The sequence below is a fragment of the Lagenorhynchus albirostris genome, chromosome 19 (assembly GCF_949774975.1).
Source record: "Lagenorhynchus albirostris chromosome 19, mLagAlb1.1, whole genome shotgun sequence".
Taxonomy (NCBI): domain Eukaryota; kingdom Metazoa; phylum Chordata; class Mammalia; order Artiodactyla; family Delphinidae; genus Lagenorhynchus; species Lagenorhynchus albirostris.
The window spans coordinates 5,280,363-5,299,759 of NC_083113.1; the positions used below are offsets into that span (position 1 = coordinate 5,280,363).

A 19,397-nucleotide genomic window follows, 5' to 3' on the forward strand; every position below is an offset into this window, starting at 1 on the left:
CTTCTATTCGGCAGGCCTGGAAGAACCAACCAATTAAATAAAGGAAAAAAAAAGTGATAGGCACTGAGGGATGGAATAAAACTGTATTGCTCAAGATTACAAAATTGTGTGAGTGGAAAATCCAAAATAGAATAAGGACCTATTATTCGAATTTGAAAAGAATTTATCTAACGTCACTGGGTACATCATCACAATATATAAAAGTCAGTTGCATTTCAGACTTCCAGTTTTGGAGCAGGAGAAAATAGAAGTATGTCTCCCTAACCCCCCACAAAGCACAGTAAGACTCCTGGACTTTACATACACAACAAACATAAGAATACAGGCATACCTCCATTTATTGTACTCCCCAGATATTGCAGGGATGTTTTTGTTTTTACAGATTGAAGGTTTGTGGCACCCCACATCAAGCAAGCCCATCAGCGCCCTTTTCCCAACAGCGTTATTATTATTATTATTCTATTGATTTTTGGCTGTGGTGGGTCTTCCTTGCTGCGCGTGGGGCTTTCTCTAGTTGTGGCGAGCAGGGCTACTCTTTGTTGCCGTGCGCTGGCTTCTTGTTGCAGTGGCTTCTCTTGTTGGGGAACATGAGCTTTAGGTGCACGGGCTTCAGTAGTTGCAGCACATGGGCTCAGTAGTTGCGGTGCGCCGGCTCTAGAGCGCAGGCTCAGTAGTTTTGCACGGGCTTAGTCGCTCCGCGGAATGTGGGATCTTCCCAGACCAGGAATCAACCCATGTCCCCTGCATTGGCAGGTGGATTCTTAACCACTGTGCCACCAGGGAAGTCCCCAACAGCATTATTTTTTAATGTATGTACATTGTGTTTTTAGACCAATGCTGTTGTACACTTAACAGACGACAGTATAGTGTAAACATAACTTTTATATGTACTAGGAAAACAAAAAACTGTGGGACTCGCTTTAATGTGATATTTACTTTATTGCTGTGGTCTGGAACTGAACCTGCAATATCTCCAAGGTCTGCCTGTACTCTGAAGGGTAGAGAGAAGGCAGCAGACACACTAAGACTGCTAAGACCCCCAGTAATGACACAGTGGGTGTCAAAGGAGACCGAGTAGGGTACCTGGACTGCCCCATCCACCTGGCAGTAATGAGTCAGTGCCCCAGCCATGAGTAAGAAAAGTCTTTCTATAACAAAGATTTACATAAGACCCAGACTCTCAAAACATAATATCCAAAATGACCAGGTCTAATTTGAAAAATCATTTGCCACAACAGGAACCAGGAAAATCTCGTCTTGAGTGAGAAAAAACCATCCTTAACAGCTGCTGACACTGAGATGACACAGATTTTGGAATTTTCTGACAAGGCTTTTAAAACAGCCATAATAAAAATGCTTTGAGGAGCAATTACACACATGCTTAAAATAAATCTAAAAAACTAGAAAGGCTCAGCAAAAAACAAGAAGACATAAAGAACGCAACGGAGGACTTCCCTGGTGGCGCAGTGGTTAAAAATCTGCCTGCCAAGGCAGGGGACACGGGTTTGAGCCCTGGTCCGGGAAGATCCCACATGCCTTAGAGCAACTAAGCCCCTGAGCCACAACTACTGACCCTGCACTCTAGAGCCCGCAAGCCACAACTACTGAAGCCTGCATGCCTAGAGCCCGTGATACGCAACAAGAGAAGCCACTGCAATGAGAAGCCCGCGGACCGCAACGAAGAGTAGCCCCCCGCTCGCCGCAACCAGAGAAAGCCCGCGGGCAGCAACGAAGACCCAACGCAGCCAAAAATAAAACAAATAAATTTTAAAAAATGAATGCAATGGATATTTCAGATCTGAAAGATACAATAATTAAAATAAAAGGCTCCATGGATGGACGGACCCAACAAAAGAATGGAGGCAACAGAGGAAATGATGTAAAGATACGAGGATAAAAATTAGTCTGAACACCAGTGAGCACATATTCTGGAAAAGCATGAGAACGGACTCTCGATGACCTCACATCCCTGGGATCTGAATCCTAAAACCAGAGGAGAAAGAGGATAAGACTGGAAAACTATTCAAGAAATAATGGCTGAAATTTCCCCAAACTTTGCAGAAGCCATGAGTCTATGCATATATGAAACTCAGTGAACCCCAAACAGGATGAGCCCCAAGAAATCCAATGCAAGACGCATCACAATCCAGAAAAAGAGGAAGAAGTTCCTTGCATGCAGTGAGACAGAAATGCCTCCTCACTGTGGAGGGAACCCACCACTCACGTGACCTTGGACTTATCAGAAGGTAGTGGCACAACAGTTTCAAGGGCTGAAAGAAAAGAACTGTCGATCCCCAATGCTATGCATTGTGAAACTATCCTTCAGGAATGAAGGGGACATAAAGACAATCTCAGGTGAAGGAAAACTGAGAAGATTTATCACAAGCAGACCTACCCTTCACAGTACGGCCAAACTAACCCTAGGATGTACCCAAAAGCAGATTTTTTTTTAAGCCTTGAAAAGAACCACAAAGCTGAACCACAAAGTCATTTAATCAACTTCCAAAACATAGTTACACAGTCTTTAAAGAAAGGAAGCAGACTCTGTATACTTAACAATATAACTTTCCAGGGAATTCCCTGGAGGTTCAGTGGTTAGGACTCTGCGCTTTCACTGCCCAGGGTGCAGGTTCAGGCCCTGGTCGGGGATGTAAAATCCTGCTAGCTGCCTGGCATGAACAGAAAAACAAAACACAATACAACTTTCGTATAACCCAGTGTATGGTAAATCAAAAACAACCCTGCGGTCAGGTGGAAGAGCAGAGGTTAGTGCCTCCCTCAAAGACATAAGGGAGGGAGTGGTGGTGGCCCATCGCACCCCTGCTTAATACACCAGCCTGGCCCCTGCAAACACTGAGCGGATCAAGGGTGGTTGGTGGTGGAGGGCCTCAGACTTCACCCAGCGCTAAGTCCTGTCACAGCTGCTGTGAGGGATGCATATTTTTCCTAGAACAGAATCAGGCAGCCTTTGGTCATTTCTATGCAGCTGCGGATCTGGTAACTAAGAAGCAGTTCTTCACCTAGAATGGACTGCAGTACACGTTCATACTTTGCCCAGAGAGAAATTAACTCTCCCTCTTTCACAGCACAGTCCAAAGGGACCCTTGGCATCGTGACACTGGGCATAACATCCCATTTGTCCACAACGTTGATGACATCTTGCTAATTGGACCTGATGGTTAGAGGGTGGAGAGTACTCTGGTATGTATTCCATATGGTGGGACATAAGGAAGGAAGGAAGGAAAAGAAAGAAAGAAAGAAAGGGAAATTCAAAGACTCAGAGCCTGCCAAAGCAGTGACCTTTATAGAGGGCCTATTCTCTGAGGGCTGCCAAGACACACCCTGTGTAGTAAATCACGTGCCATTGCACCTCGCAACACCTAACACTGAGAAAGAGGCACAATTCTGGGTATGCATTCTCGGCTTGTGGAAGCAGCATATATCATCCTCGAGAAAACAAGTGCCTTCTCAGGTTACTGAGAAGCTTGCAAGTCTGAGTGGAGCCCCCAGGAAGGTGGGGCTCTGCAGTAGCTTCAGGCTGCAGTACCAGGACCCCGGGTATCCAGGTGTACCGGAGGCTGTGTGAATTCTCTGCTGAGCCCCAGTGGCAGAGGTGAGGTTTAGCCCTAGGGGTTCATGTCACCACATCCACCACCTGCAACAGAGAGCTAGACGCCACTTAAAAAACTGCTCCTAAGGACTTCCCTGCTGGCGCAGTGGTTAAGAATCCACCTGCCAATGCAGGGGACACAGGTTCGAGCCCTGGTCCCAGAAGATCCCACATGCCATGGACCAACTACGCCCGTGCGCCACAACTACTGAGCCTGAGCTCTAGAGCCCACAAGCCACAACTACTGAAGCCCGTGCGCCACAACTACTGAAGCCTGTGCGCCTAGAGCCCGTGCTCTGCAACAAGAGAAGCCACCGAAATAAGAAGCCCGCGCACCACAACGAACAGTAGACCCCGCTCGCTGCAACTAGAGAAAGCCTGGACGCAGCAACAAAGACCCAACACAGCCAAAAATAAAATTAATTAAAACGAAAACTGCTCCTGGCAGGCTCCTGGTTCCCAACAGACACTGCCTGACTGACAAAGAGACATCAAGTGTCTGTGCAGCTGAAACTTCCCGTGATGAGCCAGGTGGTGTCATTCCCACCAAGTCATTGGGTTGCAACCCACTGTTGGATGAGTGGTAAACCTGGGGCCAGGAATAGGTCCGCAGAACAAGGTAAGTCCCACAAAGGCAGGGGTTAGAGGCACAGGATACCTCCACGGCTACCTGTCACAGTGACACCCCTCCCTCAGCTGTCCTCTGCAGCTTTACGGCCTGGGTCACGTCTGGGCAGCGTCAGGTTTGGGGGTGGTGTTGCTCTACAGCCCTGTACCTGAAAGATACTGAGGGAAAATGCTTTCACAGAGCAGACATCTGGGTGATGAACAGGATACCTTTTGTGTGTGTGGAAAGAGAACAGGGTAGAGGGAAAGATGTACACAGACCCGGGGACGGGAGCAACCGCCCTGCCTAGACAGTCAGGAGAACTGAGCGGGAGGGGACAAGGATACCCAGGAAGGAGGAATGGGTACAGGAGTGGGCACGAGGCACGTGGTCTTTCAATGAGGTATTAACATCCCCCCCAGAGCCTCACTGCAGACAGGGTCCTTAACAGCCAAGGGGACAGGGCGCCTGGTTCAGTGGATGTTTGCCAGCCTCTGCCTCCTTGCTTACACACTGGGCCTTTGAAGGATGGCCGAGGACAGAGATGGAGGCTAGTCATCAGCCTGGAAGCAGGGACTGACTGCCATTCACCGAGAGTGATCTAACTACAGATACTGCTGAACGTCCATTGTGTGAGCAGAGGAAAGGAACACTTGAGTCCTTAACATTGTATCATTTCTTATGGAAGCAAATCAGACACGTGGTTGCAGGTTGACTTCATCCTGGTGGAATGGACACTGGTTGAGCCTGGCTAATATGCATGTGTATGTATACTGAGACATGAAATGTACCCCCTTTGTGCTGTTTGATCAGCTTTGGCAAATGTAGAAATTCACGTAGCAACTGTCACCACAATCAACATATAAAACATTGCCATCACTCCTGAAATTCCATGGTGACCTTTTTAGTCAACCTACACCCTCCTCACTAGGAATTAGTTTCACAAGGTCTAGAATTTCATAAAAATGGAACTATAGAGTCTGTACTCTTCTGTAGCTGCCCTCTTTTGTTCAGTATAATGTTTTGATTCATCAACTTTATTGGTATCTCATTTGAGTTTTCATTTCTCTAATTATTATAGATGTTAAGCAGTTTTTCATGTGCTAATTGGTCATTTATATATATATATATATTTTTTTTTTTTGCAATACGCGGGCCTCTCACTGTTGTGGCCTCTCCCGCTGCGGAGCACAAGCTCCGGACGCGCAGGCTCAGTGGCCATGGCTCACGGGCCCAGCCGCTCCGCGGCATGTGGGATCTTCCCGGACCGGGGCACGAACCCGTGTCCCCTGCATCGGCAGGCAGACTCTCAACCACTGCGCCACCATTTCTTCTTTTGAGAAATGTCTGTTTAAACTGTTTTGCTCAAGTGGGAAGGTTTTATTATTATTTATTTGTAAAAGTCATTATTTATTCTACATACAAATCCTTTATCTCGCGCACACACACGCACACACACACACTATATATATATATATATATATATATATATATATATACTGTATATATTTTCTTTTAGTCTTGGCTTGTTTCTTCCATTACCTAACATGGTCTTTTTTTTTTTTTTTAATTTATTTTCTGGCCGCACCATGTGGCATGCAGGATCTTAGTTCCCTGACCAAGGATGGAACCCTCGCCCCCTGCAGTGGAAGCGCAGAGTCGTAACCACTGGACCATCAGGGAAGTTCCCTAACACAGTCTTCTGAAGAACAAAAGTTTTTAATTCTATGAAGTCCAATAAATCTTTTGTTTTTGTTGTTTTCTGTCTTTTTGTACCTTTCTTAAGAAATCTTTGTTTGGGACTTCCCTGCTGGTCCAGTGGTTAAGACTTAGCCTTCCAATGCAGGGGGTGCGGGTTCAATCCCTGGTTGGGAGCTATGATCCCACATGCCTCGCGGCCAAAAAAACCAAAACATAAAACAGAAGCAATATTGTAACAAATTCAATAAAGCCTTTAAAAAAAATCTTTGTCTAATCCAAGGTTGTGGAGATTTTCTTTAATGTCCCCTTTTAGATACTTTATGGTTTTGCTATGGAATTAGATCTATGATCCATTTCATGTGAATTACTGTGTATGGTGTGAGGTAAAGGTGAAGCTTCATTTTTTCCAAATAAATATCCAGTTCTTCCAGAAACATTTGTTAAGATTATCTTTTCCTCAAGGAAGTACTCTGTTCCTTCGTTAAAAATCAATTGATCATATACGTGTGTTTACTCCTGGGATCTCTGTTGTTTATTTTTTCCACCTATCCTTATGCAAATTCCACACCGTCCACTACATTTGTTCCTTCCATATTAAGTCTTGGAATAAGACGTCCAATATTATTCCTTTTCTAAATTCTTGAGCTGTTATTGCTCTTACATATTTCTATTTTAGTATCAGCTTGTCAATTGCTACAAAAGCTAGTTCAGATTTTGATTGGTGTTTCTTTGAATACATATCAATTTAGAGAGAGCTGATATCTTAAAATATTGAGTCTTTCAATCAATAAATGCAGTATATCTTTTTTTGTTGTTCTTTAATTTCTCTTACCGACGTATTATAGTTCTTAGTCTTCAGATCTTACACATAAATACTTATGTTTATTCCTACATGTTCATGGTTTTCGGTGCTATAGTAAAGAGTATTGTGTTTTAATTGTGCTTTCCAGTTGTCCTTTGTTAATTTGTAGAATGAAATCAATTGGTTTTTGAATATTGATCTTTTATCTTGAGACCTTGCTCCTTCACCTACTAGTTGTAGAAGCTCTTTTGTAGATTCCCTAGGAACTCCTCCATACAGGATCATGTAGATTGGGAATAAAGACAGTTTTATTCCTTCCATTTCAATCTGTAAGCTTCTTTTCCCTCTCACTTGTCTTACTGCACTGGCCAATTCTGAAGAGAAGTCATGAGAGCGTCACTGTCTGCTTCCCAACCACAGAGGGAAAGCATTTGGTATGACATTAGGTAAATGTAGACCCCAGACGCTCTTCATCCGATTAAGGAGGTTCCCTTCTATTCCTATACAGCTGGGCATTTAATTAATTTTATCAAATCATTCTGTGCATGTACTTATATAATGATGTGGGTTTTCTTTGTGAGTCTATTAACATGATGGATTAACCTTACTGGTTTTCAAATATTGAACCGGCCTGGCATCTGAGGATAAATCACACTTGGTTATGACATGTTATCCTCTTCAGCTATGGTTGGCTTTCATATACCAATATGTTGGTGAGAAATTTTCTATGTTCTTGAGGGATATTGGTCTGCAGCTCTCTTTCCTTGTACTGTCTTTGCCTAATTTGAGTTTGGAGTAATGCTTACCTCATAAAATTGCTGCAAAGTGTTTCTTTACCTTCTATTTCCTGGAAGCGATTGTGTAAAACTGCATTATTTCTTCCCTGAATGTTTAGTAGTAGATGCCGGTGAGGCCACGCTGGCCAGGAGTGCTCTTTGCTGGAGAGTTGTTTTAACTACAAATTCAATTTCTTTAATATTTTTAAAGAATATTCAGATTATTTCTCCTTAAGTGAGTTTTGGTAGTCTATGTCTCTCACGAGTTGTCAAAATTATGGGCACAGAATTGTAATATTTTCTTATTACCTACTAATAGCAGTGGGGTTTGTAGTGATACCCTGTCATTCATTCCAAATATCGGCAAGTTGTGTCTTCCCTCTTTCTTCCATGATTTCTCTGACTAGTGGTTTGTCCATTTTATTGGCCTTTTTAAAGAATCGGCTTTGGCTTTCATTTATTTCTGTTATTGTTTTTCTGTTTTCAGTTTCATGTAGTTCTGCCCTTTAATATTTATTACGTTTACTTTGAGGTGAGCTTGCTCTTCTTTTTCTTGTGTCTTAAAATGAAAACTTAGCTTAGTGATTAGAAACCATTCTTTCTTTCTTTCTCTCTTTTTTTTTTGGCCTTGCCACAAGGCATGTGGGATCTTCGTTCCCCAACCAGGGATAGAACCCATGCCCCCTGCACTGGAAGCACAGAGTCTTAACCACTGGACCACCAGGGAAGTCCCCAAAACCATTCTTTTTTTAAATATGAGCACTTGCTGGTCTTACTTTCTTTCTAAACACTGCTTTAGCTGCATCTCACAAGGTTAGTGTATTTTCATTTTCATCCAGTTCAAAATATTTTCCAATTTTCCTTGAGCTCCTCACCATGGATGATTTAGAAGTGTGTTGTTTAATTTCCAAATAGCTGAAGATTTTCCAGATAGCTTTCTAATAACAGATTTTAACTGAAATTCCATTAGGGTCAGAAAAGAAGTGATGTATGACAGTAATTCTTTTCAATCTGTTAAGCTTTCTTTAACAGCCAAGGATGAAGACTACCTTGGCCAGTATCCCATGCACACTTGGAAAAGGTGTCCTTTGCTGTTGGCTGGGTGTGCTCTGTGTGCCAGTCAGGTCAAGCTGGCTGACAGCATAGTCAAGGCTTCTATATCCTTGCTGATTGGCCATCTATTTGCTCTATCACTTACCAAGACAGGAGTCTCAAAGTCCCTGACTATAACTGTTGATTTATCTACTTGTCCTTTCATTTCTGTCCGTCTTTGCTTTATATACCTTGGAGCTCTGTGGCTTTGTGTGCACACATTTGGGATTACTATGTCTTCTTGATGAATTGACCTTTTTATCTTTACCCCTGATAATTTTCTTGCTCTAAGGCCTCTGATACATTTTATTGTACTGTCTTGTACAGCACAGCCACCAAGGAAGGTAATGTCACTTCCTTGCTGTCCCAAAGATATCCAAGCCCTAATCCCTGCAACCTGTGAACATGTTACCTTACATAGCAAAAAGGGGCTTTGCAGATGCGACTAAATTAAGAATTTTGAGATGGGACATTATCCTAGGTAATCTGGGTGAGCCCAGCGTATTCACAAGGCTTCTTGTAAGAGGGAGACAAAAGGATCAGAATCAGGGGTAGGACATGTGATAACAGGGGTTGGAGTGATGGAAGGAAGGGGCCACAAGCCAGGTGCTGCATGCAGGCAGCCCCTTGTAGCCGAAAAAGGCAAGGAAACAGATTCTCACCACAAAGCCACTAAGAGCAAGCAGCCCTGCTGACACCTCGACTTTAGCCCACTGAGACTGATTTTGTATCTGTGACCTCCAGAACAGTAAGACAACACATTTGTGTTGCTTAAAGCCACTAAGTTTGTGGTAATTTGTTATAACACCAATAGGAGACTAATGCAGCCACGTAAGCTTTCTTTTGATGAATGTTTGCATAATACCTTCTTTCATCCTATTAACCTATTTATACCACTTTTACCCTATTCATACCACTGTATTAAGTGAACCTCTTGAGGACTGCATATACTTGGGTCTTAACTTGCTGTTAATCCAGTCTTACAATCTCTGCCATTTAATTGTGCTTTCACCATTTATATTTAATGTAATTACTGACAAGGTTATATTTACATTTTCCCTTTTATTGTTTGTCTTCTCTTTATCCCCTCTATTGTTTGCTCTTCAAGTTTCCCTTCCCTTCCTTCTGTTTGCTTTTTGGAGTATATTTTTAGTATTCCATTATATCTATTGATATTCCAACTGAAAATCCTCACATGTTTTTTTAGTGGCCGTTGCAGGCATTATAATACACACACCTAATTCCACAGAGTTAATATTTTAACTCTTCAGAAGAAACATAGGGGCCTTCCCTGGTGGTCCAGTGGCTAAGACTCCATGCTCCCAATGCAGGGGGCCCAGATTCGATCCCTGGTCAGGGAACTAGATCCCATATGCTGCAATTAAGAGTTCGCATGCCACTAAGAGTTTGCATGCCACAACTAAAGATCCCGCATGCCTCAATGAAGATCCCGTGTGCCGCAACTAAGATCCGGAGCACCCAAATAAATAAATAATTTTTTTTTTTTTTTAAAAAGAGAAACACAGAAACCTTATCACCATACAGGTCCTTTCACCCTCATTCCCCATCATGTTGTAGCTGTTATATGTATTCATCTATATATATTAAAAGCTCAACCAGACATTGTTATTTTTGCTTTCAACAGCCATACATATTTTAAAGAACTTAAGAGGAAACGAGAAAAATATGCTGTTACATTTACTTAGATATTTACCACCTTTTGCTCTTCCTTTATTGTTGAATTTCCAAGTTTCCCTCTAGAACTATTTCCTTTCTGCCTGAAGAACTTACCTTATCACTTTTTTTAGAGCAGTTCTGCAGGCAACACATTCTCTCAGTGTTCCTTCCTCTAAGAATGACTATTTTCCTTTCATTCCTGAAGAATATATCCAGAAGAAGTCCAGGTTAGCTCTTCTTGTTTTTCAGAACTATAAATCTGACCATAGTGGTCTCTGATGTGAAATCTGTAATCGTTCAAATCCTTTTTGCTCTGTATGGAACCTGGCACTTTTCTCTGGATGCTTTCAAATTTTTTCCCACTGGTTTGATTATGATTGTGATGTGTAGGCATCGTTTTTATTTTATTTTATTTTACTTTTTTATTGATGTACAGTTGATATACAATATTATATGTTACAAGTATACAATATAGTGATATACAATTTCTTTTTTTGTCAATCCCAAACTCCCTGACTATCCTTCCCCACCACCCTTACCCCTGGTAACCATAAGTTTATTCTCTGAGTCTGTTTCTATTTTGTAAATAAGCTCGTTTGTATCATTTTTTTAAGATTCCACATTCCACATTTCTTGCATTTTCGTCATTCCTTTTCCGAGATCCTGGATCTTCTTCACTATCATTATTCTGAATTCTTTTTCTGGAAGGTTGCCTATCTCCAATTCACTTAGCTGGTTTTCTGGGGTTTTATCTTGTTCCTTCATCTGGGACATAATCCTCTGCCTTTTCATTTTTTCTGTCTTTCTGTGATTGTTGTCTTTGTTCTGCAGCCTGCAGGATTGTAGTTCTTCTTGCTTCTGCTGTGTGCCCTCATGGGCATCGTTTTAAAACCTTATCCAATTTTTCATTTGTGGAGCATCTTGGACATGTAAATGGATGACTTTCAACAAATCTGGGGACTTCCCTGGTTAAGAAGGACTTCCAGTGGTTAAGACTTCGTCTTCGCCAGGGGGTGCAGGTTCAATACCTGGTCAGGGAGCTAAGATCCCGCATGTCTCAATGCCAAAAAATAAATAAGTAAATAAATAAATAAAGCAGAAGCAATATTATAACAAATTCAATAAAGACTCTTAAAAAGTGGTCCACATCAAAAAAAAATCTGTAAAATCGTCAGTATTTAGCTCCTCAAAAAAATTTTTTTGTTCATTGATATCATTCTCCTTTTGCTGGCAGAGCAATGATATAAATGGCCTCACAGATCCTGGGTGTTGTTCATTTTAAAATATCTTTGCTTCCAACCTATGCTCTTACCCCATGCCTGGAGAAAGAATTCACAGAATGAGATGAAGAGTTCTGCCCAGGGGAGGAAGGGGCACTGAGGAGGCAGAACTGACTCAGAGGTTTTGAAAAAGGGAGATGAAAAAAGATGGTGCTGAATTATAGGCACAAGGAAGTCAGTGAAGGGAAGTGTTTGGGGAAAAGAAAATCCAGTCCCAGGTCAGGAGGCAGGGCTGTGCTTCACTCTAAAGAACGTGATCAGTCTTCCAAGCATCTCCCCATGTGTCCCTCTCTCCTGGGGTCACCCCATTTATGACCACCCCATTGGCTCCTCCAGGCAACCAAGGCAGAGAGTGGGAGCGCTTTCAGTTCCCCAGTCTCCTGCACTTCACATCCAACCACCAAATCCACACACTGTGCTCCTTGAGCCCTTCTTAATAATGTCCCTGATCCATCGCAAGGCTCAGGACATCTTGTCTGTTTCATCACATCAGCCTCCTTCCCGGTCCTCCAATCCAGGCTCCACTCCTTACTCCAGCTCATTGCTCTCACCACCTCCAAAGGACTCTTCCTATAACCGCATCGGATCTGAACCTGCCCTGCTCAAAACCCTTCCAACAGTTTCCACCTTCGAAACAAAGTCAAGGCGCATCATCTGATATTCCAGGCTGTGAACGATCAGCCCCAGCAAACGCCGCTCTCCCTCCCGAGCCAAACTCATCACACATAACCATGTCTCCCCCAAACACACACATACACAGAGCTACTGAACAATTCTGCACCTCCTCAGACTGCCCCCTTGGCCAGTGTGACCGGAGCCATGTCCTTTCCAACCTGCCAGACCAAGAAGCCTTCCTTTTTCATTCCACTCAACTATAAATATATGTTGTTTTAAGTTCGTGTAAGGTTTATAGGAGAAAACCACATAAATGACTTAAAATACTGATCACCACATCATCCAGGAGAGAGATTAATGTTGGAATTTTACTATTAATAGAGTTAATTATCAATACAGCCCTCCTGCGTTACATTTTCTATATGGCGGTAATCTTTTGATAAAAGAAATCTGTTCATACTCTCTGCTGCTTAAAATCTTCCAATTGCTTTAAAGATAAATCCAAAATACTTACATGGCGCTCAAGAGCCTGTGTGGCAAGGCCCCAGCCCTCGCCTAATTGCTCTCAGTTCTGAGAACAGCTCAAGATCTTTCTGGTCAAGGATGCCTCCTCCACCACCACCACCCCTGAGCTAACTACTGCTCATCAATCCACCAGAAGGACACCTCACAACCAGGACCCAGGCTTCATGGCGTCTACCTGTTAATGAAACTCATTGTTCCCCGTTTTCTTTTTTCTTCCAACTTGTAACAGTCTCACAAGACTATAACTGAATTGTTTGCCATGTAAATATTTGCAATGTCTGTTTTCAGTACTCTGGGCCCCATGAGTCCAGGAAAGGAATCTGTCGGCTTCACCAGTGAATCGCCAGTGTCTGGCACCATGACTGAACATGGTCATTGCTCCACAAATACTGCTTTACTGGACTAGCTGATGAAAGAAAGGAACAAAATTTGCATTTACAGAAGGTCAGGAAAGGGAAGTTACTTGCCCCAGATCACACAGCCTACGTAAGAGGCAGAATAAGAATGGGAACAGGTGTTGGGGTCGCTCCTGGGCCTGCTTCTTCTAGCCTCGTGTTCTGGGATGTTATGTCACTCTCTGGATTTGGATTTGGAATGAGGAGGGAGGACAGGAAGGCAGAGTGGGGCAGGGGGTTCTGGTGAGCCTCAGATCTGGCCTGAAACATCCCCAGAGACTGCTGTCTCCTCGGCCCCATGCTTCAGGGAGAGCAGAGGGAGGCTGATGAGGAACCCAAGATGTGTCACACAGAGCCTGTACCTTGTCAGCCCCCGCGTGTCTGTCTGTCCTGCTGGCTCTGTGGACTTTGTGAGACACCAGCACGGCTGGGGACCATGGGAGGCACAGCCACAACCCCGACCCTCACTGCCCTTCTCTGCCTCGGTGAGCTTTGGGGAAGGGACGGGGGAAAGGGCCCCTCTCCTCCCAGGTCTGAAGCTGAGAGACCCCAGGTCTCAGATCAGTGGGGGCAGAAATTGTGGGGGAGGAAGGATGTGCTCAGCCCCAGATCTGACCCCAGAACTCAGGGCCCAGACCAGACCAGGCCTGGAGCATCTATGATGTGTGCTGGGGGATGGGCGCTCACAGGGAACTCTCTCCCAGGGCTGAGTCAGGGCCCGTGGTAAGTGAGGCTCCCCAGACCTCCTGCTTCAACCCAACAACCCCCTGGTCATCTGGGGGGAACACAGCAGGTCTGAAATGATGCTGACCTGTCTGGGAGGGGCCTGGGGAATGACAGCTGGGGAAACTGACGGGAGAAGGGCACCCCTAACTCTTCAGGTCTGATCCCTTTCCAGGGGTCCTCCCCAAACCCTCCATCTGGGCTGACCCAGGTGTCGGTCACCAAGGGAAGCCCTGTGACCATCTTGTCTCCGGGATCTCTGAGGGCTGATGTCTACCGTCTGTATAGAGAGAGGCCCTCTGGACTCTGGGAGGCTAAGGCCCCACAGGACTCCAGTAACAAGGCCAGTTTCCCCTTTGAATCCTCGAGCTCAAGCACTGCAGGGCAGTACCAGTGTGTCTATCACTGCAGGAAAGACAGGTCAGAGTGGAGTGACCCCCTGCCCCTGGTGGGGACAGGAGGGAGGGAGGACCCGGGTCCCCTCCCACTGCGGCAGCGTCCTTACAGGCAGAGGGAGCACAGTGTGGGCTCAGGGGGACGGACGTCTCCCCTCACAGCCCACACCTGCGGTGAGCGGGGTGAAGGCCCCCCTTTAACCCAGCCCCTTCCCCTCCCTCTCAGCCGCCGCGCCCTGTGGCGGCCTCAGGAGGGGGCGTGTCCCTGGCAGCTCACAGTTTGCAGCGGGCACTCTGCACCTGCTGAAGGAGGGAGGCGCCGACCCGCCCGACGCCGGACATCGAGGACCCATGGGAGGGGACAGGCCGTGTGCCCTGTGGGCCCCCTAAACTCCTCCCGCGGGGGAACCTGCGGATGCTATGATTCTCCCAGCTCCCTGCACATGTGCGGTCACACCCCAGTCACCCTCTGCATCGCCAGGTCACAGGTGAGGGCCCCCAGCCCCATCGTTTCCTGGACCCCTGACCTGAGCCTTGTGCCCAGTGAGCCCTGGGGTGATGGGGGGTCAGGGGCAGTGGCCTCCCGGGGCAGAACCACTGGCGGGAGGCCTGGGAGGGACCAGGAGAGCTCTCACTGCAGCCCCAGTGAGCAGTGTGGGGTGTGCGTCCCCCTCGGTGCCGCTGTCCCTTCTCTGCAGGGGTGTACAAGGAGCCCTCCGTCTCAGCCTAGCCGGGCTCTCTCGTGCTCCGTGGAGACAGCTGATCGCCGGTGAGCAGCCCCTGTCCTGCCCCACGTCCTGACTGTGCTGTCAGGGTGCTGGGCCCAGAGCCACCCCTGGTGGTGATGGGGTCCTGGGACGGGTCCTAGAGCAGACATTGAGACAGGGCAGTGGTCCAGGGAGAGTGAGTGAGAAAAATGGAGCGGGTGCCGGGAGATAAGAGAGACCCACACAGAGGGGCTGAGAGCAGCTGAGAGGGGGTCACAGACAGGGTCCCTGGAGACAGGATGGTGGTCCCTCAGCTCAGGGTCAAGGGTGTGTTGGGGGTGGCTCTGTACACATCACGACCTTCCTTGCCCCCAGGAATGTACAGGAAACCCTCCCTCTTAGCCCAGCTGGGGGCCTCAGAACCCTGCAGAGAGAATGTGACCCTGCAGTGTGGCTCTGAGGTCTGGTCCAATCCCCTCCATCTGTCCAAGGAGGGGTCACTCACTCCTCTCCAGAACCTTCGTCTGCAGGACACGGCTCCACCCTTTCAGAACAACTTCACCTTGAGTCCTGTGACCTCAGCCCACAGTGGGACCTACACGTGCTACAGCTCACTCAGCACCTCCCCCTCCCTGAGGTCACAGCCCAGCGACCCCTGGAGCTCCTGCTCAGATGAGGGACCCCAGCCCTGGCCCTCTGTGTCTTCCTGGTCAGTTCAGGGTCCTGTCCCCAGCTCTGGGCTGGGCTGGGAGTGAGGGGGTCACAGAAGGAGGAGAATCAACAGTAAAGGGATGGACAAGGCCAGAGCAACTCCCTTCCTTGCACCATCCTCATCCCTGGGGTCCAGACATGTTCCAGGTGGTAGGGAAGACTCGGGGCTGACCAGAAGGGGAAAAGATCAGAACCCCCCCCCCGCATCTCCATCCTCCTCTGGTCCCCAATCCTCGTAGCCCCTCACCCTGAGAGAATGACACAAGAGTGGGTGGCTAGCAGTGGCCTCAGTCCCCAAGGGACCAAGATCACAGGCCCTGGCACAGCTTGTGTCCCAGAGGGCTGGGAGTCGGGCAGAGATGCGGGGAGACCAAAGGGCTCCCGGGGCTCTGCGGCTGGTGGATGAAGGGTGGGGGCTCATGGAGAGGGAGATGTCGGGGCCCATCCTGGGGCAGGAGCAGTGGGCTGTGTGGGGAGAAGCAGCCCCTGGCCCTCCCCTCCTGTCCTGACCCCCAGGAGGCTCTGAGGATCAGCTTCTCCCCCACACAGTCAGGTGTGCAGACGGGTGAGTGAGGGTCTCTGTGGGGAGGTGGTGGTGGGAGGAGCTCAGTCTGGTCTTGGCTCAGCCACTTCCTGAGTTAATGGCCTGAGGAAAGTTCCTTCTTCTCACTGGGACCCACTTCCCCGACTGCAAAGGGCAAGACGTCTGCTCCCACACTGTGCATGGGGATGGTGTCTGCGCCCTCCTGCTTGAAGTCAGGGGCTTCAGCCCTCCAACGAGCGGCCGTGGGGTCAGGGAAGGACAGAGCTTGGAAGTCACCGCTCTGCTACTTCCCAGGCTTGCGATCTTAGCTGAGTCATGTTCCTCGCAGAGTCCGAGGCTCACCTGCGTGGAGGAGCCCTCCTGCTTCCTCCCTCAATGGGGAGCCCTCAGCACAGGCCCTGTTTAGAGCTCAGGAAGGCCAGAGCCTCCCGCCTGCCCCTCCCAGACACACACACCCTTGTCCACTCGGGCCCCGCGGGGGGATGCCAGGCCTCTGCAGAGTGGGGACAGATCTGGGCTGGGCTGGCAGAGGAGTAGGGGTTGGGTTTGAGGGACACGTCTCTGCACTGGTGTTCTGCCTGGAGGCGACAGCATTAAAAAAATAATTTAAAAAAACACAAGGGAGCCCACAGTCCTGGGTTCCAACCCCAGCTCTGCCACATCCAGGCTGGGTGGCCTGAGGCATGTGCATTTCCTCTGTGCCTCAGTCTCCTCATCTGTAAAGCGGGTGGGAGTGACAGTCACTGTTGCACGATTGTTGTGAAAGTTAGAGGAGATGAATGCACAGACCCCAACATGAGCCTGCACACAGTAGGCGCTCAATTAAATGGCATCTTGGGCTCACTCATGACATCACTGGTGCCCCAGGTCTCAAATGGTACCTGAACATCCTGACTGGGGTTTCAGTGGCCTTCGTCCTGCTGCCCCTCGTCCTCGTCGTCCGACACCGGGGTCAGAGCAGACGCAGGAAGTCGGGTGAGTAGGGAACAGGGTGACTCAGACCCCTGGAGGTGGTGGGCTTAGGGCACCAGCCGAAGGGAAACCTAAGAGACGGGTGAAATCAGGTTAGAAAACTCCTCCAGCATCTCCGAATGAGAAAATCTAAAGAGATTAAATACAAGTGTACACGTATTTTATTCTTTTGATTTTTTTAAACTTACGAAAGGTTTGAAAACACATACAAGTTTTGTATTTTATAGTTTAGGTTTTTCTCTTGACTTCGTTATGGAGGTGGGAAGGGATTATAATCTTATCAGTTCGTAGGCCCTCGCGGATCTTACTGTAACCCTAGAGAAGGGCTCTGGGGTGGGTTGGAGGCCGATTCCCAACTTCCTGCAGCGGCTGCAGCATCAGTGCTGGAGGACAGAGGCCGGCAGAAGAGGCAAGACCTCTCCCAAAGACTCCCACCCCGGCCAGCCTGCGCACAGCTCCCGCACTGCCCCTCACACTCCTCTCTCCCTGCCGAGCTCCAGCCCAGCTGCTGACGTCCAGGAGGACAGCTTGTGTAAGGGGAAGAGGGGCCATCCTGGGGGCAGGAGACAAGGCCAGACAATGTGGGTGGGCAGTGGACACCGGGGAGTGGTTGGAAAGGGTTCTGGGCTTGGGGATGAGAGAGCTCGAATCTGATACTGTGTGGCCTTGGCCACATCACTGACCCTCTCTGGACATCTGCTGTGTGAGATGTCAGGGAATCTCGGCAAGAGATGGGACCCCCTTGTTCTGTCCCCACCGGATGCTGTCGTGGAAGACACACAGCCAGAGGACGGCAGGCAGCTGGTCAGGTCAGCTGCCCCAATCCTGACCAGGGCACCCACACCTCCTTGTTCAGACGTTAAATCCAGCGGACACTGAACCCTGACGCCCCTCAACTCCTGGCAGCCTCTCCCTTCTGGAAGCACCTGCCCTGTGGGCTGCTGCAACCCCACACCTGGTCTCCTCTGACCTTCAAGGTGTTGAATGCTCAGGTCGAGCTGGCAGGGCTGAAGGTTAGGGCTAAGAGTCTGTGCCCCCCACAAAGGGGCTAAATCCAATCCTGGGGTTGCAGAGAGGCCCAGAGGGGATGCCTTCTAAACTCCAGAGGATTCTAAAATACTCGCTCGTCCCTTGGCTGCTCCAGGCTGGGTGATCCAGCAACGTACCTCGTGCGTTGGTTAACGGGTGAGGATCAGCTCCTGTTCACACTGGAGAACCCTAGCTCGCTCCCAGGCTGCAGCGGGGTCCCACTGTCCCTCCATGTTGATGACACCACACCCAATTCCTATCTCCAGTCCTGCCCTCTCCCCTGCACCAAACTTACACGAGCCACCAGTCACAGGAATTTCAACTTCCTTCACTTCCCTCCTCCCTGAGGCTCAAAGCTACAGGGACTGAAGGAAGGAAAGATTCGGAGACCAGTGCTCACTGTCTCCAACAGAGCCCTGATGACTAAGACCACCAAGGAGTGCCTCCTTTCCCTCCCGGGCCCCGAGGCTTCCCCCACCCAACCACCCTCCCTCCCTCTCCCCCACCGCAGGCCGCCGCATCTGAAGCCCCCCAGGATGTGACCTATGCCCAGCTGAACCACTCGACCCTCAGACGGGAGACTGCAACCCCTGCCCCCCAGTCAGGGGAGCCCCCAGCAGAGCCCAGCGTGTATGCTGCTCTCGCCGTCCGCTAGCCCACAAAGGACCCAGACCCCACGCTCCAGGGACCCCCAGGAGCTGCCCCCATAAATGCTTATACCAAACTCCAGCCAGCCTGGAGTCCTCACACGAACCACCAGGAGCTTCTGAGACCTCCTGGAAGCCAACTGCTTCCAGAACTCCATGGACAGCACAGCTGATTTTATGGTCCCTACCAAGGGTCCTGACCTCAAGGACCCTACTGCCATCAACACCTTGGGGAGAGGGAGGCCTACCACCCAGCCCAAGTAGCTGCGAGGACTTGGATCCTTCTGCAGGCTCCACAGGCTTCGCAAAGAACCCTGAGCCCTGACTGTGAAGCTGGCTCTTGCACCACACTTGCATCACCCCCACGAACGCCCCGGGCCGGGCCTAGTGTGCCCTGTGGCCGCAGCTGCTCAACGCCAAGTGTTCCTCATTTCCTGAGACCAAGCCCCTTCCTTCCCTGCCTGAGGCAGCTTCTCAAACAGAGAAAAGGGGAGCCCGCCTCCCTTGGGACCAAGAATATCATCAGAAACTCCAAATGCAGGGGGAGGGGCAGGGTTCCCCTGCATCCCCTGCCTGGAAATGACTCCTC

The 19,397-nt window shown here is 48.4% G+C and overlaps 2 protein-coding genes across 2 annotated transcripts in view; one reads left to right on the forward strand and one right to left on the reverse strand.

Annotated features, from left to right (window-relative positions):
- CDC42EP5 (CDC42 effector protein 5) overlaps nt 1-17,199 on the reverse strand; it is a 145,081-nt gene extending 127,882 nt beyond the window's left edge. The window contains exon 1 of the mRNA XM_060131329.1: nt 17,042-17,199. The gene's annotated coding sequence lies outside the window, so the exon portion shown is untranslated. The remainder of the gene's footprint in view (nt 1-17,041) is intronic.
- Nucleotides 13,517-18,816, forward strand: LOC132510208 (leukocyte immunoglobulin-like receptor subfamily B member 2). The gene is given in 16 exon segments (XM_060132006.1): nt 13,517-13,565; nt 13,979-14,015; nt 14,017-14,279; nt 14,405-14,464; nt 14,467-14,526; nt 14,529-14,633; nt 14,636-14,686; nt 14,897-14,956; nt 15,281-15,366; nt 15,436-15,614; nt 16,072-16,181; nt 17,028-17,135; nt 17,452-17,664; nt 17,893-17,925; nt 18,039-18,145; nt 18,673-18,816. Coding segments are annotated over 16 exon segments (1,665 nt in total).
- The last annotated feature ends 581 nt before the right edge of the window (nt 18,817-19,397 follow it).